The sequence below is a fragment of the Penicillium waksmanii genome (assembly GCF_028829765.1).
Source record: "Penicillium waksmanii strain IBT 27052 chromosome Unknown utg000004l:1.0-5674109.0:1.0-5678898.0, whole genome shotgun sequence".
Lineage (NCBI taxonomy): Eukaryota > Fungi > Ascomycota > Eurotiomycetes > Eurotiales > Aspergillaceae > Penicillium > Penicillium waksmanii.
Genome location: NW_026643251.1, coordinates 1,670,042 through 1,686,855, shown reverse-complemented (window position 1 = coordinate 1,686,855; position 16,814 = coordinate 1,670,042). Strand labels below are relative to the sequence as shown.

General features: G+C 47.1%; 3 protein-coding genes across 3 annotated transcripts; 2 read left to right on the top strand and 1 right to left on the bottom strand.

Annotated features, from left to right (window-relative positions):
- Nucleotides 1-391: 391 nt before the first annotated feature.
- N7481_003485 (DUF3435 domain-containing protein) lies at nt 392-3,376 on the top strand (the record flags this gene model as incomplete). The annotated part of the gene is made up of 6 exons (XM_057262704.1): nt 392-481; nt 503-1,053; nt 1,102-1,369; nt 1,434-1,756; nt 1,888-2,264; nt 2,328-3,376. The coding sequence occupies 6 exons, from the start codon at nt 392-394 to the stop codon at nt 3,374-3,376; spliced, it is 2,658 nt and encodes an 885-aa protein (XP_057124365.1).
- Nucleotides 3,377-6,681: 3,305 nt separating this feature from the next.
- N7481_003484 (hybrid sensor histidine kinase/response regulator) lies at nt 6,682-10,694 on the top strand (the record flags this gene model as incomplete). Its single annotated transcript, XM_057262703.1, has 2 exons — nt 6,682-6,767; nt 6,920-10,694. 2 exons carry the CDS (start codon nt 6,682-6,684, stop codon nt 10,692-10,694), a joined length of 3,861 nt encoding a protein of 1,286 aa, XP_057124364.1.
- A 1,368-nt stretch (nt 10,695-12,062) lies between these two features.
- Nucleotides 12,063-13,292, bottom strand: N7481_003483 (uncharacterized protein; the record flags this gene model as incomplete). Its single annotated transcript, XM_057262702.1, has 1 exon — nt 12,063-13,292. The coding sequence occupies one exon, from the start codon at nt 13,290-13,292 to the stop codon at nt 12,063-12,065; it is 1,230 nt and encodes a 409-aa protein (XP_057124363.1).
- Between the last annotated feature and the right edge of the window lie 3,522 nt (nt 13,293-16,814).

Sequence of the window (16,814 nt, the reverse complement as noted above, 5' to 3'; positions counted from 1 at the left end):
AAAAAGAACAGAGGACTATATCTCTATATTAATTATTAAAGATTAAATAAAGTTTCTATTAAAAACTAGTATTCTCTATCCCTTATATTAGAGATTTTTAACTATCTTTCTAGGGCTAGGTATCTTAGTAAAATTAATATATAAGATATATACTCTACAACAACTTGGTCTTACCAAATGGCAGCCATTTTCGGCCTCCAGTGACGCCTTTTTCGGCCGTCATCTGGTAACCCGTCCCGACACGACCTCCGGCCTTCTACCGCCACGCACCAGTCAGACCCCACCCGCAAGCCCTTTCCCCACACCCCCCTCGCAAGTTCTGTTCCTGAGTTGTTTTGGAGCATCTCGGCGAAACGGTCTGCGGTGGCTAGGCTCACTGAGGGCGCCAAAAATGGCCTCTCTGTCACTGCACCTTGTCAAGATGGTGCCTGCCCACCATGTGCCCTCCCTCCTCCTTATGTTTTCTCTACTCTCCCTCCTTGTTCGCCCTCTCGACTGAGAGTGCTTCTCTGCCTGCAGTCTCTCACCGCGGCCTTCCCTCTTCCATTCCTCGTGCTTCCTTCCTCGCTCGTTTCTGCTCGCTCAGCTCCTAGTGCATCGTCCCCAATGCCCGTCGCCAGCTAGGCCACTCGTGAGCCAACGACCGCTTCGTCATACCTCGGTCTTCGAGTATCGTTCCCTTGCCCTCATCCTGGCAGTCCCGTCACTTCCGCCAAGTCCAACGATGAAGCGTTCTCGACGCCAGCGGAATAGAAAGCCGGAGAGCGACCTTTGCGAGGAAGACATAAGTACGACTAACTCCAGCGACTCAGATCAGGGCGATGCTACGTACGAGACGGATCTGACGGAGCTGGAGGACTTCCCAAGCCCGCGAAAACGCCTCCGAGCGAATCAGAACCTTGTCCATGAGCCAGAGCCCTCCTACGATGCTGAGGATATCTACCAGGATCCACTGGATGAAGGCGGAGTCGATCTCTCTGAGATCCCCGAGGATTTTGATAAAGCACCGGGTACCATTGAACGACGAGAGCGGATTGAGAGCCGGTGGAAAAGGTGAGTGAGCCATTGAGATTCATAACACTTAATGCTCTCCTAATACAGGCATAGGTACTGCACCAGCCAAGTGCGCAATAAGCCCAACGAGCCAAAATGGCGTGAGGTCGAGGAGGCGCTTCGCCAGGCATCGAACAATGATATGTATCGGTTCCTACGTTGGTGTCTCCAGCTCGAGCGAGGCGAAGACGGCCGACATATTCCAGGAATCAACAAAGCTAGTACATTTGAGACAGATTGGAAAAATCTTCGTTTGTACTATCAGAGACTCACTAAGATTGTAATTAACGATGACGATGGCTCCGAGATACGAAGAGTCGGTATACCTCGAAAGTTTCCAATCCCGCTTGAATACCGTGACTTACCGTTTTCGAATCCAGGGTATGAAGTATTTGGTCCAGGAGTTTGGTTTGGATACGCAACCTGGAAGGAAGACGCCGGTTTATATCGAGGATATCGGCCCCTTCAATGAAACTATTCTATCGACACAGGAGAAGAAGTTCCATTTGGGCTTCCAACGTATCCAAGTGTGTCTGTTCAACTCGCTCGGCATCTTCACCGTGCACCGGAGGAGTGCCTTGTTGAGTCTTCAGTTCAAGGACCTGGTCATCTCCCTCCAGAAGGACCCGCGTGGAGGCCCGCCCGTCCCTTTGATCGAGCTTACTCCCGAAGGGACTAAGAAATTCCTCGGAATCACCAAATTGTATGGTTATGCAATTCCTCTATCCCTTTCTCAAATCCTCGGCTGCTTTTTTATGCATAAATGTCCTCTGGGGATGCTTCTTCGGAACTCCAGCATTTCAAGATTGGGTCACGCGGCTAACCAATCAACAGAACTACTTTTGCACTTCCCGAGATCGTTTACGGGCCCTCTCTGGTGATTTGCCCGCATACGTTGCTTTTTGGCATCCTGTTTCATGCGAAGGCATTTCGGAATCAGGGGCTGACTTCGAAGGCTCAGCTACGGAATCTCTTTATCAGCAAAGGATGTGAACAGCTTCTGGTGCCATTGGACCCAGAAAAGTCCCACTGGTATGTGTTTTGCAAAACGGAGTTGGTCAAGGGGGTTCCAACCATTCAACGGACTACGCAGATGCCGAAGTCTACGATGTCCGCGTTGCTGGTCACATTTGGCGAGATCCGTGGGTGGAAAGGGGCATTCCACGCCCATCAATTCCGGTATGGAAGTGGCAAAGTGCTCAACGAGAGTGGTAGGTTCTTCTGTGTAGAATGTGCATTTCATTCAAAGGCTTGGTGACTGACCTTATGCACAGGTTGGGTGAGCAAGGAGCAGCATATGTTGATTATGAAGCACGCCAGCCCGCGTACCTTTCTCAATCATTATCATCCCCTGCAACTCGACACCGACATGATCCGGGTTATCTGTGGGCTCGACCCGGATGTCGAACTGATGCGAGCCATCACACGGCAAAGCCGTTGGCGAGACACGCGACGCCCACGCTACTTGACTGATCAACAGCGGGCACAAGTTGAAGATCACCCCGAAATGGAAGAGGCCCGGCGCAACCTCGACAAGATCCGCGCACAATACGAAGAGACCCAACAACCCGGCCTGCTTCTGCGGCTCCAGCAACGGGAGAAGGAAGTGAGAAACACGCGAAAAAGGTTGCACCGAAGCTTACGGCATCAGATCCGAGAGAAATTTGATGAGGAGCAAGCATTTCTGGACATTGAGGCGCAGCTGTCAGGAACCGCGGTCAAGGAAGAGAGCGACGACACTTCATCCTTGGAGGACACTATGCATCCCCTTCAGTTGTATCTCGTGCAGAATCTCCTTTCCTACCCTGTTTCGAACTCGTTGGAGGATGAATGGTACCGGCGTGATACGGGTACCGCAGCTGTTGTTCAGTACTGTGATGTCCTTGAAGGGGGCCCGTTGAGGGGCCGGCCTAAACAGAAAGTTTCTAAACCTGCCCTGCTTGCTGGACCGATAGCCCAACCGAAGGATTTACAGCATGCCCAAAATGATACTGACTCATGCAAGGATATTTCCGTATACGGCAAGCCCTTGCGTGCTACCAAGGAATACCTTGAAACCGCTAAGCAGCCAGAGGCTTGTTTTCAGTGCTTCGCGAGTGAAGGGCGTCCGGACAAGGTTCGTTTTCAGATGTTCCATGATCCTGGATGTGTTACACGCCACTTTGATGCCATTCATCTCAAAGAAGAGCCACTCAAGTGCAATTGGTGCGAAGTCGGCCTGTTACATCGAATGGCATTCCAGCGTCATGCCTTTGATGTACATCGTGTGCGGAGTCGCTGGCGTTGCCCATATCCAATGGAGGAACTTCGGAAGCAAACATAGGCCGACCATGGCGATGCGAAGCCTGTTGTCTCGAGACCCGCTTGTGCTTATTTCTAGGAGCGTGACAACTGATGCGCATACCATGTATAGCAAAATACCTCCGACAATCACAACAAGATTGCCTAGAATGGAAAATTCGAAATTACTTTAAACTTGTAACGGGAGCGCTAAGAATTACAAACAAGGGCAATCTGGAGCTCTTTCAGAATACTATTAAGGTTGATCGCAGCTTAGAAAAGAACAAGTTATGTACAGTCATTCCATTTTCTTTTCCCGGCTTTTGATGCGGTCGCGGCGCCAACGTAGGTAAAGTAAAACTTCCATCCCTCCCGAAATGAGCGCGAACATGAGAATCTGTCAATTTTCGGTACTTCTTCGTGTACCAGATTGATCATGTTATGGACATCCCTAGGAGTCAAATCTAGCCGGTCGGGGTCCTCGACCATGATATTATGAAATTTGAGAGAGCGCAGGGACTTGACGTTGTTTTGTAGAAAACTTTCTACAAAAGCCCGCGTCGTATAAATTAAGCACAAATCTAACTCTCGTAGACTCAGATTTGTGTGAGACAACAAAGCCAATGCTAGATCACTTCTGACAAGCCGTAGAACCGGAGCATGTCCCACTAGTGCGGTGAGAAGAGTCGTCAAAGAGTTCCACTGTGGGCTTCCCAGTGAAGGATCGTCGCGGTGTGTCAACGAGGTGAGCTAGATTTCCTGAAAAGGTGAGCCGGCAGAGACAAGAGCATTCACCACTAGTTGGACATAATGTGTATAAGCATTCTGCTCTATCATATCGCATATTTCTTGGTATTCTTCCTCCCAACTCTCGCCTTAAAACTCACAAAACACCAGCACTAATTCTTTTAAATTGAAGAACTGTTTGAACGCGAGATTTAACAACTCTGCGTCTCTGCCGGTGTCTATAATGCTTTGTTGCTCAGCATATCTTCGTCGTATTGTTTCATAGACATCCGTGTATGAAGGATGATTGCATCCGAGATATTCATGGTCTTGCCAATTCTCATTACCATCGACATAGTCGGAGCCTCCACATAACTCAACATAAACCTGAGGATTCAGGAAATCATTTTTGAACCTCTCATAATTGCGTATCTCTGGCTTAATGTTAGTCTTGTCCGCAGAATGTTTCCGTAAGGGCTCTTACCAGGTTTCAGCAACTGCGGGATAGTGTATTGGAAAGAACGTATGTACTGACGTAATTGCGAATGAAGAATCTCAGCCAATATGTCGAAACCCACATTCGAGAAGTCAATTCGAATCTTATAAAATAGAAATGGCAAGCAGACATCCCTCGCTCGCTTGTTGACACAGGAAAACTGTCTGATGTCCCTTGCATGAAGACAATTCACAACGCAGAAGAGAATTTCATTGGGCATGAGCCCAAAAATATTCCGCTCGTAAAATTTCTTCATATTCGATTCCCCAAGGCATAGTAATAGTCATGCCAGAATACCCCAAATAATTGAGTCCTGGAGTAGGTCCTATTTATTGTCTTGGATTCTACCATAGGCCAATAGTTGTGCTTCCAGGAAGCTGACTAAGAAAACTGGTGCCCCAGTGACGTAGTTGTAAAGGTCAATGCTCAATGCCACGCACCTCACAAAGCTGACTTGAGAAGCAAGCATACCTACTTGTATTTGGAATGGAAGATCCAGGCCCAGTCCTGGTGGTTCTTGCTGACCGTCAGTGGCAGGTTTCGAGCTTATTTTCGAAATGATTCTCTTAGTCGCCGTCTCAACGACCTCCATCTGGTCCACGCGCACGACGGGATAAGTTCGCAGCAATGTTCCTAGATTCGCCCAAATCACTGAATTCTTGGCCCGCGCTGCAGAGGTGCATGCATACGTTGTCAATTGAATTGTGTCATCTTCCAAATAGGCAACTGCTTAATCCTAGCGACACATCACCCGTAGAAGTTTAGTGTCTTCAGAATCAGATAGTCTGCGAAGCACGGAAACTTCCGCCCTCTCCGTCCTAAAATGGACGGAGAATATTGACCCACGCTTGATGGAACCCCGCTCTATCGCCGTCACAAGCCTTCGACTGGTCGATCAGGCGCTGATATCTCTGTCTCTCCTGCTCAGCCTGTGGTAGCAAAAACTGATTCAGGCTCGGGGGAGTTTTACACCCTGTCAGCGAAGAGGTCGACAAAGGCAGCCTATCTAGCTCTCAGGCTTGACTCGGAGTGCCAGTCGCAGCATATGATCTACTCGCCTCGAAAATGTGTTGACGCAAGAGAGCCGCCTCAGGAGAAACAGATGGAGACGCGGCGATCAGGAAGAACAACAAGAGCCTCCGCTAGATTGCCGCTGCCGCGACGGTCAAAGCGATTGCGGGCTAAATGACTTGGTCTGGAATTAATTTTGTCTTTGATAAACCATCTCGCATGTTTCCATGAAGTATTGACTACAGTAATGCTAATTCCAAAATTTTCAGTGCTGGGCTACAATCGAACCTCTTATCTGGTCCATCTCTCAAATTCACTTCTGTAGGGGGCATCACTGCTTTGCGTTCCGAGTAGCAGAATTTGAGGGATATTACTAGAGTATTCAGTGCGGACAAGGAAATATTAACACGCCGGTACTTTGTCACGCCTCACCGCCCTGCCTTTTACAATACAATACATATCTAGATCATATTGAATCAAGGGATTCAATATAGCTTTACTGTGATATAACCAAAGATACACGAGAGAATAAGTACCAGTGTCCACGTTAATATTTCATATTTCCTTGTCTGCCTGTTGAAAACTTTCATCTGCTCACACAAAAGGGTTGAAATACTTGCATGGATACCAAAAATGATACAAGCTAAAATTAATTTTCGACGTGCATAAAAGACGAGGACGAAGTCGCATTCCCAAAAAGCAGCCGGTTCCGATTTGATCGATCGCGGGTATGGCGAATGGAGAGAAGAAAAAGAGAGAAGAAAAGAAATAAAAACCTGTTTGTAAGCCCCGCACCCCTTTCTACATTTAACAATTCACAGCACTTTCTCAGATGCGTATATTCTCCTTCAACTTTAATTGGTTGCTATTTGGGTGGTAATTTAGCCATTGCCAATTTTCTCCCCGCCACCGCCAATGGCCCCCCCCCCCCGCCTTTTTGTTGAACTTCCAATTCACGCATGATTCTAGTATTTCGACTCAACGAGTTTTATTCCGATGACTTTGCTGTGCCCTGCTCCTGCTGCTGCTGTACACACCTTTGTTGGAGAGAGAGAGAGCGTGGCATCTCTCTACTCGTATAGCCTTCTTTCCTTTACTGCAGAGCTGCCACTACTATGTCACTTCGACCCTCGGTCGCATTGCCACAGGTTGACCAACACCAAGTCAGTGTTGGCACAAGCAGGGAGCGAGAATTCTATAAGTAAATCCCACCATAGTAATTCGTATCTGCTCGGTTATCCCCATTAGCGGTGCAATCCTTAGAAATCCTCCAAAGTCCATAAGCTAACCATGCGGCCGACTTAGGTACTTACCGAGGTACTCTTTGGATTCAGATACTCTAGAACATATCAGTGCCACCACCCCAGCAAATGAAATCGTCGCCCGATCGTCTCCAGACCCTGCTCTGACGGCGTTTGCGCAACTGGGTGCTCTGCGACTAGATGCCCAACGTGTGATCATCTCGCTATTTGGTCGACAAGCGCAGCACGTTCTCACCGAGGCCACTCGGACCCTCAGCCTTCAGGATGATGTCCATCACAACCTTCGTGACGAGCTTTGGATTGGGCGTTGTACCCTCTCCTATAGTCGCAGTTTCTGCAAAGTGGTTATGAACCCACCGAAAGACGTGCCGAAGGCTAGTGACCGGATATTCGTTTCGACAGACCTACTACGGGACGATACCTTCAAAGATCATTCAGATGTGACTTCCTTGCCGAATATTCGCTTTTTGGCTTCCAGCCCCATTATCAGTCCCAAGGGGATCGTGATTGGCGCCTATACAATCCTAGATAATAAACCCCGTGATCCGCTGGACACCGACATACTCGAGTTTTTGGTCGATATCTCAACCACCGTGATGGATTATCTGGACACCAGCCGGTCGAAAGCCCAGAAACACCGAGGCGAGCGCATGATGGTTGGTATCGGGAGCTTTCTCGAGGGCAAAGGTAGTCTACGGAATTCTTGGCTCACCGAGACCGAGGTTGCTCAATCCCCGATCGAGGAAAACAGCAATCATGAGGGCCGTGTTAATCAAAAGCAACAAGACAAGCAGATCTCTGAGGACGTCGCTAAATCCATGGCACCAAATGGGACACCAAATCAACTGCCTTTCCGCCCTGGCAATCTTCATCTGCCTGGGAAATTCGGTTCCCAGAAACATGGACAGCAAGGCAAAATAGATTCGAAGGCCCAGACAAAGCCGAACAACGCCCCTCAGGCGACATCTACAGTTAACGACCAGCCAACAAAGCAGCCTCTAAGGGATAGCCTTTCTTCTCAACTTGGGGAGGTCTTTTCGCGAGGCGCCAATATCATTCGCGAGAGCATCGAAGTCGAAGCAGTCGTCTTTTTTGATGCCAGTTTTCGCTCCCAAATGGCTCCAGAGCAAAATAATTCTGACTCTGAGACCAGCACCATAGAAGGCCTTTCTTCAGGAGACGAAGAAGCCCTGTCTCGCGAAGCCGCCAGGCGCCGGGAAGATCTAATCGCCGAACAGGCCGATGATGGAGGTAAAGATACGTTGGATCCATGCAAAATAATTGCGTTTGCAACTTCAAGTGCGTCTAGTGTGAACGACCAGTTAGCAGACGATAATAGAATCGTGTTATCCGAGTCATTCCTCGGCGGGCTTTTACACCGGTATCCTCGAGGGAAAATATTCAATTACGGCCAGGACGGAGCTTTATCATCTGATGACACTAGCGATGGTGTGTTCAAGAAATTTCTCCGGCGCCCCAGAGGCAGGAAATATAAAAGAACGCAGAGATCAGTGTTACGGCAGGATGCTGAGACACTTTTGCGACTTGCTCCTGATTCTCGAAGTATCATCTTCTCACCACAGTGGGATTCACATAAGGGAAGATGGTACTCCGGTAGCCTTACATGGACAAAAGCCAAGCACCGGGTTTTTACCTCAGACGATGAGTTGGCCTTCGTGTTGACGTTCGGACACAGTCTCATGGCGGAAGTGCACAGGCTAAACGCTCAATTTACCGACCGGGCAAAAGGAGACTTGCTCGCAGGACTTAGCCATGAACTTAGGTCACCCCTTCATGGGATCTTTGGCACAGCGGAGCTTCTTAACGATACTGTAATGGACGCCCTACAACGGGGTTTTGTTCATACGATTTCCTCTTGTGCTTTCACACTTCTTGGCTCTATCAACCAACTTCTTGAATATGCCAGCATCAATGATGTTCAACCGAACTCAGCCACTACCCCCTATGGCAGTGGTAATACTGAACAAAGCTCTCCATCAAAAGATAATCGACCAGGAGTCCGCTCGCGTTCGAAATCTGGAAATGTGGATATAGAATCCTATGTCGAACTTGATGCTGCTGTGGAGGACGCGATCGAAACAGTCTTCGCAGGCTATGCCTTTTTCAACAGTACACGCTCTCCACTCCGCGGAGTAGCTGGCTTAGCAGATCTCGGGGGCAGACCATTTGACTCCCAAGGCGGAGTCAAAGTAATCTTCGATATCGACCGCTCCCAGAGCTGGAAGTTCTCAACACGACCAGGGGCCTGGCATGTGATTCTCACAAATATATTTGGCAATGCGCTTAAGTTTACCCAGCGCGGCCACATCCTTGTGTCTCTGAAATCCACACCGACTAGATTCGACAAGGATGGTGCGGCCAAGCGGTCAAAGGTCACCATCACTATCAAAGACACCGGCTGCGGTATTGATCCTGAATACATGAAAAGTGGCCTGTTCACTGCCTTTGAGCAGGAAGATAGGATGTCAATAGGGAACGGTCTAGGGCTCAACATTACTCACCGGATAGTATCCTCTCTTGGAGGTGATATCCGGGTCAATTCTGAAAAGGATGTTGGCACTGAGGTTGTGATAACCGTGATCCTCGATCATATGTCCGAGCTAAACACCCCCGAGGGTGAGATCAGCCAGTCCCCTGTCCCTCCGGTGAGAGCACTTGTCCATGGAAAGACGGTTGGGTTGTTGGGCTTAGGGAATACCACCCTGGATATGGCCCTATCTGCGTCGTTAGGGAAACTATGCCATGACTGGCTCAAAATGGACGTCTGTTTGGTCATACCGACGCAGACCCGTTTTGCTCATTGTGACTTTTACATTTCGCTCCATGAATACTTGGATATGGGGAACATGGAAATCAAGTCCATTGCCCCAGGTGAATCAGAACATTTTTCCTCCCCTGTCATAATCATATGTTCATCTCCGAGGATCGTGCATTCAATGTTCGCAGCGGCTCGAAAGCGAGGAGATGAAGAGGTTCTCGAGTTCATTAGCCAGCCATGCGGCCCACGCAAGCTCGCTAAAGCATTGGATGTTTGTATGAAACGCCAGCAGCAGCGACTCGATTTGGCCCGAGGAAGGCTTGAGGAAGATGACATTCCTTCACAATCTGGGAACAAAGACAACTCCGAGGAACGCAAGAGATACTCGCTTCTCAATGTGCCGGAGTTAGGAGTCGGTGAGAAACTCAAAGCCGAATTGACACACAATCGACCGTCAATTTCCAACCATGGTCCGAGAAATTCATCTGAAAGGAGCCGATCACGTCAGGATCTCGATAATTCTAGAAATCCGGTAAACGCGTCGGCGGCTCCGCCAGAAGATCAATCCTCTGAAAACCAGCCCCACCTTCAAACTGAAGCCGGACTGATACCGCCCATGAGTGTCCTCCTCGTGGATGACAATGATATCAATCTCAAACTACTGGTTGCGTTCATGAAAAAAATGAAACACCACTTTCTACTTGCACACAACGGAGAAGAAGCCCTCGAGGCCTTCAAGGCAAATTCGTCCAGCATCAAAATAATCCTCATGGGTAAGTTCAAGTTCCAATCCACGTCGATATTCACGACAAGGTATCTTACATTCTCAATAGATATTTCCATGCCGGTCATGGACGGCCTCGAATCCACCAGGCGAATCCGCAAGTTCGAGAAGACTTTGAAAAGTCAGGGCCGTGTTACTATTGTTGCTCTGACTGGTGTAGCGCAAGCCGATACACAACGCGATGCGATACGTTCTGGTATGGATTTGTTCCTGACGAAACCGGTGCGACTAGATGGTTTGGCGCCAATAATTCAGGATGCCATATCTACCACCCAGCCAACAGGATACAGCGAGAAATCTTAACATACTTACCGGAAGATGGTCAAATCAGGCTCTAGAAAGAATCCCCTCGTTTGGCCACCTCGATCTGCAATTTCCTGTTTTGACCGGGTCTGCGAAGAAAATCCTGCCGTATGTGATGGAGTCGATCTTGGCGTTCATAAAGTCATACTATGTTCGCAATCTCCTGTTTTCCGGGCCGCTTGCACGGGGACTTTCAGGGCAAGTTGTCTCTTAAGCCATCCTTTCTCTCATATCTCACATACTTTCAATACAGGAAGCGACAGATTTTACAGTATATTCGAGATGACAAATAAAACATTTTCCGTCGTCGAAAAAATGCTGGACTACTTATATACGGGTGATTACTCAGAGCTCATTGATGATTGCCCGACTGATGCTTTGCATAAGGTGCCGGTTTCAATATCTGCCCTTCAACTACATACAAAGGTGTTTACTTTGGGCGATAAACATTGTATTCCTGAGCTTTGTGACGCGGCCGTGGGGAAATATTTGAACAGAATTATGAGTCACTTCGACCCGTTCGAATATCTTGATTCGATACCTGACGTCTTTTTCTCACCACTGAGCAACAACAACGAGCTCAGACAGCTCGCCATTCCCTTATCGAGGGACAATCTTGGGTTTCATTTGCGAAATACATCCGTCCGCACAAAATACGATTCAATCACCGCCCAAGTGCCGGAATTTGTGAAAGAAGTGCTCGACACCTTTTTCGATGCTGCGTTATTGGTAGACTGTGAAAATTGTGGCCAAAGGAAACCAATGTCGGCTTTACAAGTAAGGTGCCGGAAGTGTGGTTGGGGAAAAGATGTATCTCACAGCAATCGGGGGTTCAAAGATCAATAGTCACTCACCGTATAGAATGAAGCCTCCAGTAAATCAACTTACATGTCTTTCAGCCTTCTGAAGCATCTTACACCATTTTTCATTACAGTACAGATATACTGCCAAGGATGTGAGTCAAGGGAAGAGTAGCCAAGAATGTACTGCATTCTCTCCTTCGTTTAACCTCTAATAATACGTACACAAGGAGTGATCGCTGTTGAAGATTATACCTTGGATCGTATTCAGACATTTTGATGCCGCACTTGTTGTAAATAAGCGACATGGCATTCTACATAAATGCACGAGGAGCTAGTTGAAAAGATGTTTATTTTACCAGAAGTGGAACAGGGGCCAGAAATGGAAAACCTACTAAACCACATTCGTGAGGTATTGAGCAATGCCTTGATTGGGTCGAAGAAATCTTCGGACAACAGAATCATCACTAAAGAACGAAACTGGTATCATTGCAGAAAACTACTAAAGAACGAGACTGGTATCATTGCAGAAAACTACTAAGGCAGAGTTAAGCCTAGAAAAAATGAGTTATATAGAATCGTTCCATTTTCTTTTCCAGGTCCTTGAAGCAGGCACACGGCTAGCATAGATAAAAATAAATTTCCGTCCCTCCTGGACTAAGTGCGAACATGAGGGTATGTTGAAATTTATCTCTTTTTCGGGTACCAGATCGGTCATATCACGAACGTCTGTAAGGGTTACATGAGTAGAATCTCTCCGATCACAGTCTTCAACCACGATATCGTCAAATTTGAGAAAGCGTAGGGACTTGACGTTGTTTTGTAGAAAAGTCTCTACAAAAGTTCGCTTCGTATGAATGAAGCCCAAGTCTAATTCACGTAAGTTCAGGCTGGCGCGAGACAACAGAGCCAATGCTAAATCACTTCCGAAAAGCCGTAGGACCGGGGCATGTCCCACTAGCTCAGTGAGAAGAGTCGTCAATCGCTGCCAATCTGGGCTTCCTGGCGAAGGATCGTCACGGTGTGTCAAACAGGTGAGCTGGATCTTCTGGAGAGATAAGCCGCGGCGCTCTGCAGAGACCAAAGCGGCCAGCACCACTTTCAGATGGTGTACATTAGAATCCTGCGCCATCATATCGCACGTCTCTTGGTAATCTTTCTCCCAGCTTGCGCCTTGTATTCCACGAAAAACCAGTTCCAGTTCTTTCAGGTTCAAGAATTTCTTAAAAGCCTTTTTTAAAAACTTTGAGTCTCTCCCAGTGTCTATAAGGCTTCGTTGCTCAACACATCTCCGTCTCATTGTCTTATAAATACGCGTGTATGAAGGGTGGTCGCCTCCGGGATATTCCATTTCTTCCCAATCCTCATTGCTGTCAATATCTTCGTAGCAGTCAACATTGTCGTACCCTTCGCACATCTCGACATAATATTCCGGGGTCAAGAAATCCGTTTTGAATCTTTCATAATTGTATATCGCTGGCTTGAGATTAGCCTTCTGCGCGTATTGTTTTCGTAAAGGGATCTTACCAGGTTTCACTAAGTCCTGGACGATGTATTGGAAAGAAACGATATACCGACATATATGCGAGTGAAGCATCTTATCCAATTTTCTAAATCCCGCACTGGAAAAGTCAATGCTGACTTCGCGGAACAGAAATGGCAAGCAGACATCCCTCGCTCGCTTGCTGACACAGGAAAACTCTTTGATGTCCCTTTTCTGAAGACAATTGACAACGCAGAAGAGAATTTCAGTAGGCATTAGCTCGAAGCCTTTCCGCTCAGAAGTTTTCTTCTTCATATTAGACACCTCGGAAGATGATAAAAGAGTCATGCCAGAATATCACTGTCGGGGGGTAGGTCCTATTTATTGCCTTAGGATCTATGGCGGGCCAATGGTTTGGCTTCCAGGAAGCTGACTAAACAAACTGGTGCAACACCCCTGACGTAATTGTGAAGGTCAATGCCCAATACCATAAACCTCACAAAGCTGAATTGGCAGGCAAATGATCCTTTTTTTTTATTGGAATGGAAGATACTAGCTCATTCTAGGCGATTCATGCTGGAAGCCGTCGGTGGCAGGTACCGAGCGTGTTTTTGAAGCGAGCATGCGAAGCGTAATTTCAGGAGACACTCCAAGGGAGTAAATGGTGGGGCTTCCACAGCATCAAAATATTGATGTACTAATTTCTAGATGCAGAAACACATAGAATGAGAGGATAGAACGTGTCTATGAAATCCCCATGCTTCATAGAGAATCACATATTTTAACACTTAGACAACTGCTGAAATCAGGCTGTTCTTGCAAAAGGCAGATGAAGTTGGGAAAACACAAGAGAAGATTCAGGTGCGAAGAGACGTAATGAAGCATCAATTTAGGCAAGAAACCGACAGCACCTACTGCCCTAGAAAACCCTAGAAGCTCAAAGACTCCCTTCATACGTTTAACATCCAACGGGAGTTCTGAAAGTGTCCAGTAAAGTTTGTGGATGCTTATATGCTGAAGCTAATTCAGACCATGGCTAGGGGCAAAAGCGTACAGGCGGGCATGCATGAGCAATGTCCCAGGATATTTGCACAAGTAGTCACCTTCTCCACAACAGGGCATGGCTATCGAGTGATCTGGCTGCACTTGAAAATCTTCATGGTCTAGGAAATAGTTATTCCGAAGAGGAAGAAGTTTTTGTACTCTAGCATCGAATACATCTTCGCATGCAACGTGATTTAAGCCATCGGAAGCTAAAGCAGGGACCGAGTACTCTCCACTGTAAAGAAACTGCAGTACCTGGCCAAATATATCAGCTACATCATCGTATATGGTAAAGGTGTTTTCATTTGATCGACTGTCAGGGCGAATGATGCTTTGGACGATTGCGGTATACGCAGTGAAGCTTTCTCGATTTGGACCAACGTCGAAGTATACAATGGGAGAAACAATGTCACTTTTCCATGAGATTAAATTATTCAGAGCAATTTGTGTGGTACATGGTGCACTTACCTCGGCTCCATATGAGGTTCTCGAAGAGGTGTCATTAGTTTTGTTTTCGTCGAACAAGTCAGCGTGACGTGAAATCAAGAAATGTGGTCAAGGCACGGGGTGCGATATTTATGATGATCAACACTATGCAGCAGCAATATTTGTCATCACTTTAAATTGCCTAAGAAGATGCCACGTTTACTGTAGGAAATGTACCAAATGATAGAATACCAGATACAGCCGGGTCCTTGCGGCGGTCGACATAATCTGGCCAGGAGGCTGACTAAGAGCGCTGGTCACACTTAACTAGGCTTGATTGACATTTAGTTCTCGGCCACGAAAACTAGTGTCAGAATATCACTATACTAATACATACTAGTTGCGATAACCAAGAGAATCTCCTATAAGCGAAGGCAAATCTGAGTCCATTACCTATGATCACATCCCATTCCAAGAGTTGAGTAGAAGGGTGCTTCTGTTTAGGTCGAAGCTAGCACAATTGACTATACAGGTGATAGTATGAATCTCCTAACAAGACAATGAAAAGACACAGCAATAAATAGAAAATGAGCGAAGCCAATAACCGGAGCATGAATTATATGAAACACTGATCCTATTTGATAATAACATCTTAAATATAAAAGAACAGGAAAGCCATTTTGGTGCAAAACAAGAATACGACCGAACCACCCTCATTATTCAACGGAAGTATCACCAGCGGGCTCGATAGGGGCTCGGACTTTTTCCCCCTTTTTCTTCTTCCTGAAAACCTTACTTATAGTAGGAGCCAGCGGCAGCTCCTCCCCCCCTGTAAGAAACTCCGGCACATAACCATCTAAGGTGGGTTTCTCTGGTAAATCCGGGCTAGATGATCTGGAATGTCTGCTATTTGTTTCGAAGCCAACCGCATCAGCTTCTTCATGGTGTTCAGTCGAGCAACAAGAGTCAGAATCCGATATCACAGAACTTGCTGGTAATCTAGATCGCATCTCATTGTTCGAATCTAAGGATCAATCAGTACAGTACGTCCCGAAACTGGTGCAACTGTTTACACTCTTTAAGTGACTATTTAGCCCCACTGCCAAGAGACACTAGACCATATTAGGAAGTAATTCGGAATAACAATATTCCTGTAGCAGTCTTGATACCGTGATTTACTTTCATTAAAATACGGTACCTCGTCTTGTAACTGTATTGGCAATCCAAGGGAACTAGAATTTTCCATGAACATGCAAACAAATCAAACACTAGAGCTTGGGGAGTCCCTCGAGAATCTGGCGATCTGTCACTTCCCTTCTGCTGCTTTGTCCAAGTCGGTTTGGGGGGGCTTACTCGGCATCCGACCTGTAGATAGTGACTTGCATACTGTCCTTACAGACTACCTATGAACCCGCTTATTATAATACTCAGTCTGTTAGCCACAGTCCTCTCTTCTTCACGCTCCGGAACATACTTGGTGGAAGCTAACACACAACTATGTTAATAGACTCCTCTGTGGTATCTTCTGCCTTGGGGGTATGACTCACACTCCTTTCAACGATGATGCTGACGATGATGCTTACCGACCTGAACTGCCTAATCTATGAGAACGGACTCCTTCGTATGCCCCCACCCCTGGTTACCCAGACCGCGAATGGACGCTATCAATAATCTGCCCTTCACCCGATTCTGAGGACGTAGTTGGTGAATGTTTACCTTCCTTACATCAACATCTATCAGACCAGCAGAGTTGTGATATTGTGGTTGAATGTACAGATGGAAGTGCATGGGATGAATAATCTCCGGACTGTATCCACTGCCAGATCGAGTGGAGGGTTAAATTGAACAATCGAGTTGTGGTGAAGGATACAAAAGAAGACCTTATTTAGCCACCTAGATCCTACTGGGAAAAGATAAAAGAGGATGCTCGTAATATTTTTGGGCGGAAGACAGCCTGTGGCCGACGGGTGAGACTAGATGATACTGACTTGGTGTTATCGGTGAACTCTCAACGGAAAATTGACAAATACTTTGAAGGTACCAGTGTTTTGGATAGCGGTGGAGAAACTGCTGCTAGCGTGGGCCTATCTTTTCCGTTGTGGTAAGAAGATCTAGCTCTAGATATCGATCAATTATATAGAAGACAGTGGATCTCTTCCTTCTAGAACGGACAAGCGAGGAAAGTCATCGGTGACTACACGGATGCTTACTGACCGAGACGCTCAGATTGACGCCGAGCAGGTGTCCGGCCAATATTCCGTCTGGCGCGATGTGTATCGTGTTGTGCGATGTCCCGGGCCTCCATGTCGCCACGAAGGACAATACTGCTGGCAAGATCCACCATAGATTGAAGACTCACTATCTGAA